We start from the raw sequence: 17,977 nt of genomic DNA, 5'->3' as shown, positions 1-17,977 counted from the left end.
TGCTAACCCCACATGCCATTCTGAGGATTGTGAGCTGACATATGTAGAATCATGCTGATATATAGTCCTCTGCAGGTTAAAGTTATAGTAAAGTCCAGAGAAGCCATTGAATATTGTGAAATTAGCATAGAAGCCTATGGGAAGTGTTAATTTTCCCATAGACTTCTATAGTGAAGTGCATATTTTTAGGATTTTTAAAAAAATATGTTAATTGATTCAATAAAACTTTCACTTATGTAGCATTTCTAAGGACATGTGAAAAAATAATTTCCCGCAAAGAAAATAGGGTGAGTCCACGAAGATCGGACAGAAAAGTAGTCTCGAACTATAAATAGCCATTTTCCCTACTTTCACTTTCGTTTTGCACTCACCAAACCAACCTTTTCAGTGGAACATTTTTATGATATTATGTTAGATTTTCTTTTAAAAAAGTTCTTCATCTTACAGTGTGATGTTTGCTCTATTTTATAAGTCATTGTTCATATCTTTTGACAAAATATTAGTTTGTAGAGAGGCAAAAAGAAAATGCACTATATTTTTATAGCATCCATGTTTTGACATACACCCACTCAGGGATATGCAATACGATACTGGTACCTATTAGTAATAAACATTTCAATATAATCCTAAAAGTTGTTGTTTTTCTGCTAGAGCATTCATTTTCATACTGAAAATTCAGAATATCATTGCCCTGCTACAAACATGAGTTTTCTATTACAATTCTTATATAGGTACCCTCTTCCAGGCATAAGACTAATATCTCAATGTTAGCCAGAAAATATTACTTTTGATAAAAAGCTGCTGCATTAATCAAACTAAGCAACTTTGTGGTTTATTCTGACATGGTAGATACATGAGCTGTACTATGAGTTCCAAATCATTATTTAATCCCCACTTGTGAGTTCCATATATGGAAATATTGATATCCGAACCTCCTTTTTTGTCTTTAACTCAAGGGAGCCTCTTGTTTAAAGTAAAGTATAATGACCGGTACAACCAACTGTTTTAAACTATAGATATGGTCATTTCAATTATAATGAATCCAGAAAAAATTATACCAATATCATAGTTTTAAAAAAATATAGCTTTTCATATGCAGAAAATACAGATTTTAAGCCATTTTTGTACCCCAGGCAGATACAAATGGACCTAAATATGACAGGAAAAGGACATTTTCTTTAAAACAGATAGCTATGATGCAAGAAATATAGTTTACTGGTATGAATATTATAATAACAATTGTCTGCTTTAGATACTTTTTGAAAAAATTTAGTTTTTATATGAAAAAATACAATTATTTTTCTTGCCGCATTAGAATCTGTCCATTTGAACCACTAAAAAAAGTCCACTAAAAAATTGGCTGATGACTTTTGTGACATTTCTGTGTTTAAATCAACCACACAGTTATATGGCAACTCATTTTAGCTATTTATTTGAAAGAAAAACAAAAAATTAAAAAAATATTCATTTTTTCATATATAAGAGGCAATGTATGGAAAATGACTATTTTCAAGTCCTAACCACATACTTAAAATGTGTTGTAACTTGAAAACTATCCTTTATGCAGGAGTATTACTTGCTTTAGGTTACCTGAATATAGATATGCTCATCATAAATAGTCAAGATAATAATTTTATTGAACTGATATCCTACAAATTCATGAAAACAAAATGCATTTCCAAATTTGGTAAAGATTAACCATAAATGCAAAAAACCAGAGCTACCATAAAAAATCAGGTTCAAAAGTTGGCTAATTCACCTTAAAAGTGTTACCTGCATTGGGGTACTACTTTTTCAGCTGGTAAAGACCACTTGCTGAATATTCAACTTTACTTGAAAAACTTGCTTACTAGGTCTCAGTATCGTATTAATTTTCCCACAGACTTCTATAGTGAAGTGCATATTTTTAGGATTTTTTAAAAAATATGTTAATTGATTCAATAAAACTTTCACTTATGTAGCATTTCTAAGGACATGTGAAGAAATAATTTCCCGCAAAGAAAATAGGGTGAGTCCACGAAGATCGGACAGAAAAGTAGTCTCGAACTATAAATAGCCATTTTCCCTACTTTCACTTTCGTTTTGCACTCACCAAACCAACCTTTTCAGTGGAACATTTTTATGATATTATGTTAGATTTTCTTTTAAAAAAGTTCTTCATCTTACAGTGTGATGTTTGCTCTATTTTATAAGTCATTGTTCATATCTTTTGACAAAATATTAGTTTGTAGAGAGGCAAAAAGAAAATGCACTATATTTTTATAGCATCCATGTTTTGACGTACACCCACTCAGGGATATGCAATACGATACTGGTACCTTAAGCTGAAGCCATGGCAAAATGAAAAGTTTCTTGAAATAGCTTTAAACTACTTGAAGATCTTGTTAACTTTGCCATGAGAGGAATACACTACAAAAATCCTTCAAAATATGCATTTTTTTAAGTTATAGGTCCAAATTATGGAAAATTGGTCTTTTTGGCTGATTTTTATGTCCTATCTTGTAAAAAGTGTAGAAAATTTAGTAAAAATATCAAATATTAAACTTTGAGGGCTATATTTACCTAAATATGGTGGTAATAAGCACTTGAAATCAAGTTTTGTGTAGATTTGAGCAAAAATTAGGTTAGAAATGAGGAAAAACTCACTTTCATTACTGCGGTTAAGGCCATATAAGCATTTCCCTATGGCAACATGGAAAATCCATTATTGAGTACTTTTTTTGCTTTAGGTGCCCTTTACTGGTCATGTTTTAATGTGAAAACACTGTATTTACAAATTTAAAGCCAAATATATCACCTTTTGTGAAAATTTAAAGATTTAGGATTTTTGACATGTGATCAAGAAAAAGGGGGAGGCATGTCAGAAATAAATTTTTAAAAATAGACCAATTTCTCAGAAAATGATTACTTTTAAAACTATTTCTCCATTAATATTGTTAAAAAACAAAAAGTCAGAAAAAGTTCTTTGCAAATATTTAATGCATTTAAGTATGGTAGAATATTGTCACTTTTTTGCTCGCACAACTTGGTTACCCGTTACCCTATATTTAAAAATCAAATATTTAAAAAAGTGCTTGTCACATTTCACTGAAACTTTGCACATGCATTCAGTATGTGTGTAGGATGATACCTGTATAGTTATGTATTTTTTCTAAGACAAAAAGTGACTCTTTAAGGTTACAGACCACCAATTCAACCAATGAGCATTTGGAACGTACGCAAAAATAGTCCTACGCAGAAATTACCCCTGTTCCTCATAGTGCTGTGAAAAAAGTTCTCATCTTATTTAAAAAATTTAAACAGTTTCTGAAAGGAAAAACATTTCTGTACATTTTATAGGTGCATTTTGCTTCTTGTGATGTGAAGCCTAATCTCCATAATGATTTTTAAATATACCCCTATCTTGTGAAAACACTGGGATTTCCCATGCTATTTATAGACCCTTCACTTCCGGTGACCAGGACTGCACTGCAAGTCTGCTAACCCCACATGCCATTCTGAGGATTGTGAGCTGACATATGTAGAATCATGCTGATATATAGTCCTCTGCAGGTTAAAGTTAAGGTAAAGTCCAGAGAAGCCATTGAATATTGTGAAATTAGCATAGAAGCCTATGGGAAGTGGAATTAGTGGTTTTTAGCCTATAGCCACGGGACTAAGACGACGACAGTTTGATAAAATTGTGTGATTGCCATTGAATAAAAAATAGTTACGTATAACTAGTAACGCCATCAAAATAATGAAAAACATATATATTGTTTGTCCTTCACCCGCTTTTTTCCTTTCTTCCAAACAAAAAACTGTTACCACAACTTGTAGAATCAACATCAACCTGCACAAAGCAGCTGTGTTCAGAAACTTGGTGTAAAATTTCCTTTTAAAGTAAAAAAACATAAATTAAATTTCTACCCATAGCTATAAGGTTGCTGGTATATTTCAATTGGAACTCTTTGTAATGGTCTCATGCTAATGTAGCAGTGCAACTAAAGATTGGTAATAAGAATATTTTTGTCTGATGCTACAATGGCTAATTATGCAATACTTCTTTAAAAAAGTATTTTTTTGAACAAAGATAGTCCCATGCCTCAAAAACCAAAAAGTGAAATTTATAAAAAATCAAAAGCGAGCTCACATCAATAGAAGGAAACCAAAGTTTCACAAAAAATGGTGGCAGCATTCATTATTTCTTCTACAACAGAAAGACTGACACTGGTATACCATAAAACATCCTGTCAAGAATGGGGATGTAATAGCAGGACGTTGGCAAAATGTGTAAACACTTGTTCCTATAAAACTTGGCATGTTAAATTATAACTTATTTAACATTCTCTGATTAGGTTTTGATTAGATTCCAATACTGACGGCCATGATGGTTGCATTGAATAAATGAATGAAATATTTATAGAAGTACTGGTAACTTCAAGGAGTTGAGGAGGCAAGATGTCATTGGCCATATGTCCTTCTATTGGGAAAAGGCCCCTTAATCTGAAAGAAAATTATACCATTTCTTAAAAAATGGCCCCTCCAGATTGGGAAATCTTTGAAAAATCCTGAAAATGGACCATTCTCAAAATTTCATCCCAAACCACAGAGTTACTGCACTTCAACAGTTTTACAAATAATGAGAATATGTAAAGTTGTTTCATTGAAATTTAAATTTCACTTCATGCCTTCTAGTTATTTGATCAATATTACATACCAATGTAATATAAACATACCACATTTGTATGTTTACCTCAGTATAGTTCATAATATTGTTCAGGGTTTGTTCAAGTATTAACTGGACATCCTTTAAACTGTTACAGAAAACATCAGAAGATAAACATTCAGATCATGAACATTCTTCCAATATCAGTTCAACAAGTCTTGTATTCAGAAAATATAAATACAACTTGTATGGTACAGAAAACATCAGAAGATAAAAATTCAGATCATGAATATTCTTCCAATATCAGTTCAATAAGTCTTGTATTCAGAAAATATAAATACAACTTGTATGGTACAGAAAACATCAGAAGATGAAAATTCAGATCATGAATATTCTTCAAATATCAGACCAATAAGTCTTGTATTCAGAAAATATAAAGACATTTACTAGGTACATTGCTTGACTTCTTGATTTTTTCATCACAAAATTGAAAAAATGATTGGAAATGCAAAGCTACTCCTATATATTCAACTGTGCCATTATTTTTGTTGCTAAAAAGAGCACTATGAAAAAAACCTTTCTTCCTAAACAATTCCCTGTAACATTTTTGTATCAGTAAGTAAATTGCATAAAGGAGCGGATGCTACCTTTTGGTTTGAGAAAACTTTGACCAATGGCAATTCAATGGGGAATTCTAGTATTTACATAGGTAACAAAAAGGAAAAATTTTCAGTCTCACTATATATTATGTACATACATATACATTGAACAATTTTAGCATCCTTTCACATTAGTAATGGTACAAAAAAATCATTCATAAACTTCTCACATGTTCATTAAACAGTTTCACAATCCTTTCACATTAGTAATTGTACAATAGACCATTTATAAACTTCTCATATCTGAACCTATCTAAGTCATCATCAATTGATTCTTTCTTCGGTAGTATTCTTTTCTTCATCATCTTTTTATAACATTTTGTTGCATTAATAATGTTCATACTTCTTTCATAAGTTTTTTTGTTGCTTTGTATCTGAGCTTCTTCTGATTTTGGTTTTTGAGCTATAAGAGTATGTTTTGATGGCTTTTGTATATAAAGAACTCTAATTTCTGTGGTATTAATTAGCTGGTTAAAATCATCATAATGAGGGGTATTCAGACCATGAGCTCTCATTGACATAAATGACTGACTTGCAAAACCGCATGCAACACATAAGAAATGCATGATCTGATCGGGTTTAGGATCGGTAAATGGAAAGTGCCTGAAAGACCTCCAGTGTTTATGAAGTTTACTAGCTGTTGGGAATTGCTTCTGACATTGTTTGCATATGTGTTGATGATCAACTGTAGCAGAAGACTCTTCAACAACATTTCCTAGTCCATATACATCCCAGTGATCTTCACTGTGCTGAGTTTGATAATGCATAGCACAATTCCATATACTTGCATGAACCATGTTGCATTCAGGACAAACAGGAAAAATATTTGGCCTTACATTAGGATTAGTTAAGATCATTTTGTCTTCAACATATTTGGGTATTAGTTTTACACCATTGACTTCTGCCTCAACTAAACTAGCAGAGTTATGCCTTGCATTTTGAAAATGTGACATCATTTTTACTTCACTTTGATAACTAGTACCTTTTATCATATATGAGCATAGATCACACTTGTAACAATTTTCTCTGACTATATGACAATCCTCATCTAAAATTTCAACCTCCTCCTCATCATCATCATCATCAGAAATAATTATCTCCTCAATTATAGCTTCATTGACATTTGTATTGCAATTAGGGTTGTCCTGTTTTGAACCTGCTATTTCAGAAATGTTGCCATTTGAATCAACAGTTACCATTTCTACAGCCCCTGTATCTCTTACGGAGTTTCCTGATAGAGTTTTATTATGAATAGGGATAGAAGTATCAGTTTCATGGTGACCAGAAGCTGCAGTCACATTTTTATTGACAACAGAGGTTGTGGTTATGGTTTCATTGTGAACAGAGGCTGTTGTCACATTTTCATTGCAAAGAGAGTCTGCTGTCTCATTTTCATTGCCAACTGAGGCCGAGGTTGTAGATGTAGAGGTCACAGTTTCATTGTTAACAGAAGCTGATTTCTGTTTTGTAAGCTTCTGCCTTTTAATGGTAGGTTCATCAGTTAGATGTGTGACAGTACCTTTTCCTGATTTTTTGTTTGCATCATCTTCATCATCCCCTAATGTATGTATATCAATCGGTCTTTGAACACTTCCTGCTATCGGTTCCTCGGTTTCATTGGAATTTACTTGAATTGCCCCAAAAGATTCAGATACAACTGACTGTATTTGCTGCTTATGAAAGAAATTAGGTCCATCCCTAGTTTTAAATCTTAGGCTCCTTATAGCTTTGGACTTACTTCTATAAAATTGTTCAAAGAAAGTATTTCTTGCTCTTTGTACTTCATATTTTGGATAGGGACCTTGATATGGTGAACAATTTAATCCTGGCCTACCATAATAGCTTCCACTGGCCATTGATACATCAATTTATAGCCTGCAAAATAACCAAAACCTGTTTAAATGAATAAGTAAAGTAGTATAATCATGGAGAAACTGTTTCATATGCATAATTTACATATGCACAAAGTAACTTTATAAAAACCTTTCGGGTGTCACAGACAAAGTAAAACTAATCATCTACTCCTAGAAATACATGTGTGTGTAGTTGGACTGTTGATACTTGACCTATTGACAAGAGCAAAAAGAAAATTGTAGCATGCACTAAATTTAAAAATTGCATTATATAAAATAAAACTGTCAATGACAGGGCTTTACTCTCCACATGTACTCCCAGAAAATTCAAAAAATCAACTGATATGGGGTACATAAATGTGTAGATAGTATTAGGCAGCAACCATTTGATTTTCTGGGGCTATGGGTTTTTTTCTAAGACAAACTTTTTAACCTTGAGCAAAAATAAATCGTAATTTTTTTCAGGGCCAATCAACACTAAATATTTTTTTAACCATCTATTGAAAACAATCTTTTCATGTGTCATCTCACTACTTTTTTCATGTTTTAATTTAGGCAAAAATTTATTATCATTTTTTTTGTCTTCTACAATCTTCTGACCAACTTCAACACACTGAGGATACTGTCACTTTTCTCTGTGCATGCCATTTATGAAATGTCCACACTAAATTAAACTAGTGAAGTTAAAAATTAACATTAAGAGTGAGTATAAAACTATGTACATAAGGATATGTTTAATGATGTAGGTGTAAGTTGAAATGGCTCTTTGAATGACTTGCCTGAGTCACTCATAACAATGTATACTGGTTTACTGTTCTATAATTTGATGGTTCTTGAAAAAAAAAGACTGGTGTTTGACTTGTAAATGACACAAAGGACATTGAAAGGATAATGAGTGCACGTTTTAGGACTGACTGTCTGAGAGGTGGAATTAACCAGTCTGCTTTAGTGATATCAACTAGGGAATAATTTTACATAACATTATTAATCTGGTGTCTGATCATCTATGAGCTAGGCTTCTCCAATATAGGTGTTGTATCATGTTGGAGACACTGGATGTATTGTGGTACCCGTTTGTCACAAACCTAGCTACATGCCTTTGTCTTGTTTCTATTTTGTTTATGTTATCTACAGTGTTTGGATCCAGTGATGGCCTGACTCCTTTACCTTGGTAAAACTGATGTTTAAATTTCTTTCTAGGAAGCTAAATGTACTTGTGGCTTTATTTCATATGATGGTTCCATAACTGTGCCATTTAAGGTCAGATTGAATTGTAATGTCAAGGTATTTAGCTTGATTGATGTGTTCTAGTGTGTGGCCATGTAATGTGTAGGTATATTCCATAGGGTTTTTGTTACTAGAAATTGAAAGGACATTTCATTTGTCTGGGTGGAATGCCATGTGCCATTTTTACTCACATTCTCCTAGTTTATCTAAGTCAGTTTGTAGTGATTTGCAGTCAGCATTAGATTTAACTGCTGGTTGGCAATGGTGTAATTGTCAAATAAATGTATTGTGGAATTTGGGCCTACTGGCATATCATTAATATAAAATAACAACAGACTGGGTTCCAGTACGGAACCTTGGGTTACCCTTGACTGAACATCAAAGCCAGATGAAACACCTTCCAGGACAATTGTTTGAGTACGATTAGATAGGAAACTATGTATCCATTCATTAGTTTTGCCTTTTATACCATAATTTTTAAGTTTGAGAGTAAGTAGATTGTTCTGAAGTGGATATAGAATATTGTTTTCATCTGCATGGTTCATGATGGCACTGACTACAACATGCTCTTAGATTTTAAAGCAAACGTATGTAAAAGATAATGGTCTATAATTTTCAGGATTGTATTTAGACACTTTCTTGTAAATTGGACAGACGTGTTGTTTTCCAGTCTGTGGGTATTTCACTGGTATTTAGAGATTTTTGAAAGACAAAGGATTGGTGATATATTAATGTTCTTTGAGAATATGAGGTTTGATCAGGTCGGGTCTGCAGACTTTGAATGGGTTTAGATTAAGTAAGATATTGGACATTGGCGATGAATTTTTTACATCATCCATAAAGGGATAAGTTTTCATCTGTCATGTAGTTTTGATCACTGAACAGATTCTGAAGTATTACTTGGTGTTGAGAAAATGGATTGCTATTTAATGCAACAGATTTCTGTTTAAATCATCTGTAATAAGCTGACCATTTTATTTTAGTAGTCCTACCATTGTTTCGGGGTGACTATATAATGTCGGAACAGTTTTTGTATGTTATGTTCAGTTTCTTTGTAACAATCTCTTAGGTTGTTTCTACAGGATTTTTTCATTTTCTTGTATAGGAGGTCTCATGTTTTAGTAGCTCAGTTATTTTAAATTAATGTCAAAGATCTTCAAATGCTAGGGTGTCAATTCCACCTTTGATGTTACCATAAAAATGCTGTATTCTTGTTATCATGTCTTTCTCATTTCGCCCTACAATAGATTGAGGTGTTTGCTTCAGCCATGATGGTGTGGTATTAAATTCTTTAAAGACAATGTCATGGTCTGATCCACTAGGTAATAATTCAGTAGAAGAGACTTGGTTAGGTAGGTATGTTATTGTTATAATAAGATCAAGTGTATTTTCTTTTATAGAAGGTTGATTAATCAGTTTTACTAAGTCGGTGTCATCTAATGTATTTTCAAAGTGATAGTGTATTTTTTGTGGTGAGTGGTATTTGGTTTAAGGCTTTTGTTGTTCTTGCACACCCAGGCAGGTTAAAATCACCACCAATAAAGTAAACAGAGCTGCATTTTTAATTTGTGTGGCTCAGATTTGTTGAACAAAAGTGAACTTTTGTCTTCAGATGTTTTGGGATTATAGAATGCACAGATATGCAATGTAAAGAGTTCTGGTGCCTTAAATTTCTATTTTAGCCCAAAATATCTCGCATTTATTATCAGCAATTCTTTCCTTTAAAATTCTCAATAACTAGCCCGAATAATAGGACTGTATAGGATTCAACTAGCCCGAAACAAGAAATGTATATATCATTTCACTAGCCCCGAACTTCGGGCTAGTGGCTTAAGACAAGCACTGTTATCAGATGATAGATTTTCTACTGCATCACTTAAGAATTTATTATTTACAGCAATCATGACTCCTTCCAGTGTAACCTATTTCTAGTGCAATTACAAATTCTGATTTTTTTGTAACAAAGAACAAGAGTCTGTGTGTGATCATACATCATCAAGGTTAGGTCAAGAGGGGTTCATTAACATATTGAAATCAGCTTAACATTCCATATACACAACATGTATGTATAATATTCTTTATGCAGCCTAAGAATCGTTGTATGCATTCAAAATTAAATAAAAATTCAATCTACAATAAAATAAACAGATCTGATTAATGGTTTGCTATATAGGATGCATTTCACAACAATCATTTGATAATGAAATGTATGCAGGAGCCATACTTATTTTTGTATAGTGTTCAGAGATAGTAGGGAAATTCCAGTTACAGACTGGTGACATAAGGTATTTTGATTCTGAAGGATCAAAAACAATAAAAAAAAAACACTGACTTTGATTTTTGGTATGGGAATTTAGGATTACACATTTCGATACTTTTGAAAATTGAAAATTAACAAATAAAAATCAATTCGAAAGAACATTTTAACTTCTAATGTGCCATAAGGCCGACTTGATTCTTATAACTTAGTGCCAAGGATCAACCCAATGTTAAGTTTTCAAATTTGTGATGCAACAATGACACTGATGTCACTGTTCCTAAGTAGCAAGTTCCTGCAAAAAAAAAAATGAACAAATAACAGCTCAAATTAATGGCAGACAAGAAGACAATATGTTCAAATAACTTATACAAGACATATGATTATGGAATAGTAGGCTAAGCCTCGTCCATGTTGATGGTTGATGTGTTACATTTGTATGAAATCAAATGATAGAATTGAAGGGACTTTAGTACTAATATTTACTGCATTTTTATACCGATTACTCCTTGTTTTCCTAAAAGAAATTCGAAGTTGGAAATAACTGGTCAATTTTCAATGGCAAATGTATAAAATTCCCGTTACCATAGAAACTATAGATCAATTGAAAAAAAAACAGACAATTTATTGAGCCAGATCAAATAGAAAAAGTTCTTTTAAAATTGGGAGTTGAGAGATGCAACATAACATGTAGCTCTAAGATACATGTATATGAACATAAGTTCAGAAGAAAAATGTTAAGGGTTTGGATGTGGTTAATTTTTCTCATGTGATTCCTATTTAAGTGAAAAGCAAAATGAGAAAAAATATTTGCTCATAATATACAATATTATAACGTCTTTCTGCAATGGCCAACAAAGTTGAAAACCGTTTTTAATGGTTGAAAATATTTTATCCTGAATAAATAAACATGTAGTATCGAGAAATTCTATTTGCTTTTATTTCCAACATTCTACCTAACTGGAATGAAACGATGTCTTTATTAGACAAACAGGCAAACCTACAATGTATATGCTGATCTATTCTTGTCGCTTTGAGTTAACATTTTACATCTTCGCTGGGTTGTTGTCTTTGACATATAAACCATATCCATTCTTGTTATTTTGTTTCTAACCCCAAACTAAAACCAAGAGCCACTGTAAATTCATACAGAAATATACCAGCGAGATTTTTCCCACATTTCGTGAGTGAAAATTTGACATATCTACATGTAGCAGTTTCTGTGCAAGTTGACTTTATGATTATATTAATCAATGTGCAGCTTTTCAAACAAGTAGAACTCAAATGACCTAAATACATCACGAAAGTAACTATTTTCCAGACCTACCTGTATTATGATCGTATACAGATATCCTGTTAATATGCTTGTGGAAGAAGCAGATTATAGGTGACAAGTTTCATTAATGGCATGATTTGCACAAGGTATACCATTTTATCAGTAACACTTATACATAGATAACATGCAAAAGGGCAACACAGGGGCTTGCATCCACCATCAAATATGAAGCCCGACGGGATATAAACACGAAATACCAGCCTGGCTCCATATTTGATAGTATGAGCAAGCCCCTGTGAGAGCATCAATATAATATATGTACTAACTGTTCTCGTAATTTAATTCAATTTAAAATAGAACAACCAGGTCTATAAACAACTCTGTCCATACATGTATATGGGATCAGAGAAATACTGGCAATATCTACCCCAGTTGGTTAACCAGCTAACATGCAGTCAGTTACTTTTGTGAGCTACATGTACATGTATCACATTAAAACATTATGCACAGTATGTGTTTCTGGTTCAAAACTGGGAATGTTGGATTTATATTAGAACATGTTTTTGTCAAACTGCATCAAATATGTGACATCTTACAGGAAAAGTAGCAATATATAAATCGCACGATGGCCCTAACTTAAGGCAACAATCAATGCCTTGCGCATGTACAGATGCAGATAAAGATTTAAGATTTTTCTTAACCTTGTACAGATATATTCTACTAGTTTTCTAATATTGAAATTGAGGTGTTGCAAATAAACTGAAATTATCTATAAAGGTTCAAATAAAGATGGGCTTGTATATGTCATTACTAAGGTTTTTTTTATCTATCTTCATTATACAATACTTCAAATAACGGATTCTTAAAAAAAACACACTTTATATATATACATCATCATGGTACATGTGTACATGTAATTGAAATCAAGTTGTAACTACAAATGAACATTCTACAGCACTTCCCACTTTAAACTAACAATGACCTGACATCAACAATGCAGGACAAATCAGAAATCTATGACATTGTACATGTATGTTCATATGGAAAACATCTGGGCTGATTCTTGGCACTCAAAGTATGTGTAGACTGAAGCAAAATTTCATGGCATTCAAGGGGTTAAAAATCAATGATTCTAGGCTAGCCATCATATCATTTTGTAAATGTGCGCAAATTTTCACCTGAAAATATCACGAAATAATGAAGATATCGATAAAACAGTATTTGGGTACAGGGAAAAATTGGTATGGATAAGGGTTACACATTTCAGTATGTACACAACACTCAGAGTGGAATGGTTCTCCAACACTTAAGTCCGACCTGAGTGAAGCTCGGTGTTACACCAACATACTGAGTGTCTAAAACCCAATTTACGCCTAGCCAACACTGACTGTTTGTACATTGCAATAGTCGTAAAATGCAATAAGGCATTATCGAGGAATTCATTGTAAGATATGCTGTATATTATTCTGTTTCGGTTTCTCGGAGGACTCCAGTTATTATAAAAATTTAGTTATGTCATTAAAAATTCAGCATCATCTATTTTTTTCATTTTGCACATGTTTATCATTTGTGGAAGTATTATTTTTTATTTACAGCGATGTCCAATGAGCGGGAGATATGTTAATGATTATTCCCATTGATGTAGAAATATTACTTGGTATTTTTATCAAGTAATAACACAATCTTTTGATATCTTAATTTTGCATTTTTAAATTAATAATTACTATTAATAATAATAAATAATACACTTTGAAAGTATTGATTGTTGTTCTTTGATTCGAGTGACAGACTTGTAAATACAGTCTGGTGAACCTTTTTGTTTCTGATAGTTTTAATAATTACATATCCCAAGACATCTATATAATATGTACATACATGTAAGAATTGTAAAGAAGGAGCCATTAATCGGGACTGTGAACATTGTCCGTAATAATTACAAGTTACAATCAGGGTTTTAGCTAGGATTTTGAGGGCTTTAGTCACTTTTGCGTAGAGCAAGAACGACATATTATCGGCAGCAGAATTTTGTAAATAGTCAGTAGTATCATAAACTAAAGACATAAACACTCTTACTATATTCATTTTAAGTTTACAGATACAGGCATAACAATAAATACAATAAATGTTACAACAAAATAACTGTTATTTTCTATAAGAAAATGTGTGTTACTTAATAAAATAAAATAGTTACTATTAGAAAAATGGTAAAATAGAATTTTTTTACATCATGACAAAGCTTTGATGCATTCAGTCTAAAAATAGCTACCATTTGACATAAGCTACTATTATAGTATGACCTGACACTCAACTAATAAGAGAAAATCCTCCTGTCCTTTGCCAAACACCACACCTCAGAAGCCCTCTTCAACCTAAAACTCCCCAAATCAGAAGGATGGAGACAGATCTTTTGAAGAGAATTGATTGATGAAACCTTGAGTCTGTTCCTAAGATAGGTCTTGATCAGATAGTACCTACTAAATCCCCTCTCAGTCACCAGAAGATAACGCAGAAACTAGACAGATAGAAAGGAGGTTGGCCACATTGGCATAGTCAACTGTAGAATGTTGCATTCTGTAAGCAGTTGCTGCGTGATATCTTACTACTTGGTGGTACTTTTTTTAGTGACCTTTGACTCCAGATCATGAGTAGAATTGAAGACATTCATAATCATTGTGATTTCGTTTAAAGAAGAAAAGAGAATCGTAAAATAAATATTTATCGTTGATTAATATTTCCTAACTGTCCGCTATTGCGTCAAAATTAATTGAAATCCATGAGATGACCAGTCACACATCGGAGACATTGCTTTTGTGTGCAGTTTAATTTCTACAAATAGATAGCTATATATGTTGCGAGGTTCGTGAAGGGTTTGTTTTTTTATGGGAGTAAAATCATTCTGCATCCATTAAAGATCGAAATCGTTTAACATGACTAATCTTTAAAATAAGGATATATATAAGTTACATTTTAAACGTACTTAAAAGCAGAAATGTCTTGAGTCAACGCGAGGCTTTTTTTGGTGGTTGAAAACGACATGCTGAAGTTGAGTGAGAACCCTGGGATTATCTTTTGTGGTCCTAATGATCAAACGATTGATAAATTGTTGTTATTATAAAGGATTATTTACGATGCACATATCAGGGATGCCAGGTTAACAACAATAGAATGTATTTCACACCTGGTTGAACAGGTAATTACCAAGCTTGGGGTCATAAACTTGTCAGAACGTAAGGCCAGGTGAAATTATGTAACTTTCGATTGACAGTTTTTAACAACATTTTTATTTAAGGCGACGAAAATTTATCTGAAATACTTTTTGAATGGAATTGTTTTTATACCCCTTTCGAATTTTAAGTGATGAAAACGATCTAAAACATTCTCGTCATTTGTGAAATCCTTTCGTAAATGGCAAAAATGACCAGCGCTAGCTAAATCACTGGTTACAGTACATTGTCCAAACAAGGACGAGACGGGGACCTCAGCTGGTCGTTAATAACCGCTAAAAATGCTTCAAGTAAACTCTGAGACATTTCAAATACAACCTACATAAATCTTTATTTTAATGATAAATTTTGAACTTTCACTGATGCCGACTGATGTTTACTCCTGTATAAAAATAACCCCTTGATGAACCTTGCACATAAATAGTTTTCATAAATTAAAATGAAAAAATTATCACCAATGTGTATCTGGTCATCAAATGGACTGCAGTTAATTATAACCAATACAGGATGGTTATAAAGTACATGTACATGTATGTACCAACGATAAAATTTCACGATATTTGTCAATCGTTAATACCACGTGCTAATCGTCTCAACCTCTGTTTTATTGTACCAATGGCTTGCAATTGGATTAAAGCTGAACAAATCAACTATAGACTTTTGTTACTAGTATAGATTTCGGTGATGGGATTAAGAATTTTTACAAGTGCACAGGACTCCCCTGTTCAGCTGTTGTGATTTTCAGGGGTCCCCAATAACTTTTGGAGGTCATTGACCTGGGAGCACAGGTACTAATATCCATATTGTAGACGGAGATCAATGAGGTTAATTTCACCGTGCTGGATGGATTTCACATCCAGGTCAGTGAGTCTTCGTACGCAATTAACAATCGGAATATACGATTTCCCAGGTGGGTGGGTGGAACACTCACATTTCACCGTGAAAAAATCCGGCTAACACGGTGTTTCATCGACTAACACGGACTCCAACTTGAGTGTTAGAGAAACAAAAGTCGCTGAGTGTAGTGTACTGTTGTACCCCACCATTATCGATAAAAACAGTGCATGTGCCTGCGGATCCAACCCATATACCCATGACCTCCCGAACAAAAACTACAATTTAAGTACAAAAGACATGAATAAAGTAAGTACTTAAATGGAACAAGAAGTCAAATATCATCTGTCAACTGGCAATTTGCTCATTAAAAACTGTTTGAAACGCTGTCGGACAAACGGAAGTACAAATTGTATGGGAAGGTAGATAACTTTATACACTTCCTGTGAAATTTACCCGCAATGGGAACCCGCTCAACACAGTGCTGTCAGTAAGGCCTGAGTCGAGGCCTGGTGCTGTTCGTCGGGGTTTGTTCAGCAGATTTATAAAGAAATGGACCAAGAAATTTTAATTACTTTGACGAATGCAGTAGAGACTGTCATGAGTCCATCTGCAACCCCTGACAACCGTCTTGCCGCACAAAAGGTTTTTTTTTTTATACTTATAGGCCTGGTCGTCCACGCATTCGTGGACGGGGAACCTCTTCAGGCTAATCGTCTACACATCCAATTTCAGTTAATAACACTCGGAATCGTAACGGACACGCCTCGTGTACGTTAGTGATGTGGATATTGTGAGAAATTCATGTTTTACAAATCTATACAAAATGATACAAATACAATTTAAATCGTATCTGATGTAACAAATATCAATTTAAAATCATTCAGAATTAATACTAAATACACATTCAACACACTTGAAAGACAATTTTAAACAAAGTTTGCACCTCCAGAAAGATTGTTTTGGCACATGATTCAGTCCGATACAGGTCATTTCTGCCACACTACCATCTTGGCCATAGTATATTTCGTCCACACTTTTTAAAATATTGTCCTCTGCTTTAAATATTACACCAATTTGTATATAAAAAAACACATGTAAGTAAAATAAAGATGGGAATAAAATAAAAATTTATTAAATAAGAGGATTAATCATGAAAAGAAAAATGGTATAATAACAGATAATGAGCAGATTGATTATCACTAATTATCCTTTATGTCATTGATGAACATTAACAAATAATTAATGATTTGTTATAAACTAACAAGAAAACACCAATTATATTAATGAAGCAACACAGAAAATTTATGGAACAATAAATACCCAAGCTGTGTACCCAAGCTGATATCTAGGTGAAAAAAGGGAGGCAAGATGAAAAAAATGCTTCTACTACACAAGCTGATTGAGTAATGCCCTGAAGTCAACGAAAACTTTTAAAATTAACATACAGAGTCCTCTTAAGTATGTGCAAGATGTATATTATTTTGCTCCATGTATCCTTCTTTGCAAAGAATTGCCGTTTGTATATCATCGTATGAAACCATATAACATAAGACACTTTTTAACTCTAATAAAACTACTTTACCAACCCCCCCAAAAAAGATGACAATGATAAATATACTACGTAATGAAACCAATTAAATGTTAATTAACCTATGATATATTAATTATAAACATATTGAAAACCATGGCCGAAACGACTATGGCTAAGATGGACTATGGCCGAAAAGTGCTGTGGCCAAAAACGTTCCATGGGCGAGATGACTAGAAAGCATTCAGTCTGGCAGATTTTAAATCATAATGCTGCAATTCCAGACAACAATCACAGGCTAGTTAGTTTCAGACAATATTCCTTACATTCACACTGCACACCTGTAGCCAGGGGGTTCTTGAGGTTCTTAATGAATAAGCACTATGAAAGACGAAGTTTTGTTTGATTTGTGACTAATGAAGTCGATAGCACCTTGTGGTGTAAGTCAAAGAAACCCACTCTACAAAT

At 33.1% G+C, this 17,977-nt stretch overlaps 2 protein-coding genes across 4 annotated transcripts in view; one reads left to right on the top strand and one right to left on the bottom strand.

The window, feature by feature from the left end:
* Positions 1-578: 578 nt before the first annotated feature.
* LOC148624141 (uncharacterized) lies at positions 579-16,410 on the bottom strand. Of its 3 annotated transcripts, none has more exons than XM_088566674.1 (2): positions 16,296-16,410; positions 579-7,182 (listed from the first exon to the last, which is right to left on the bottom strand). In XM_088566674.1, the coding sequence occupies exon 2, from the start codon at positions 7,161-7,163 to the stop codon at positions 5,511-5,513; it is 1,653 nt and encodes a 550-aa protein (XP_088422800.1). In that variant the 5' UTR covers positions 7,164-7,182; positions 16,296-16,410; the 3' UTR covers positions 579-5,510. The 3 variants fall into 3 exon arrangements, with proteins under 3 accessions (XP_088422800.1, XP_088422801.1, XP_088422802.1); XM_088566675.1 differs by having other exon boundaries at positions 579-7,200; positions 16,296-16,389; XM_088566676.1 differs by lacking the exon at positions 16,296-16,410 and adding an exon at positions 16,076-16,263.
* The window catches only part of LOC148624140 (exportin-5-like), a 36,143-nt gene continuing 34,572 nt past the window's right edge, over positions 16,407-17,977 (top strand). The window contains exon 1 of the mRNA XM_088566673.1: positions 16,407-16,623. Within this exon, the coding sequence (XP_088422799.1) occupies positions 16,531-16,623 (93 nt within the window). The 5' untranslated portion in view covers positions 16,407-16,530. The remainder of the gene's footprint in view (positions 16,624-17,977) is intronic.

The sequence above is a fragment of the Perna viridis genome, chromosome 2 (genome assembly GCF_037379345.1).
Source record: "Perna viridis isolate PV_CMFRI_1.1 ecotype Kerala chromosome 2, ASM3737934v1, whole genome shotgun sequence".
Taxonomy (NCBI): Eukaryota; Metazoa; Mollusca; class Bivalvia; order Mytilida; family Mytilidae; genus Perna; species Perna viridis.
This window is presented reverse-complemented; position numbering and strand designations above follow the sequence as displayed.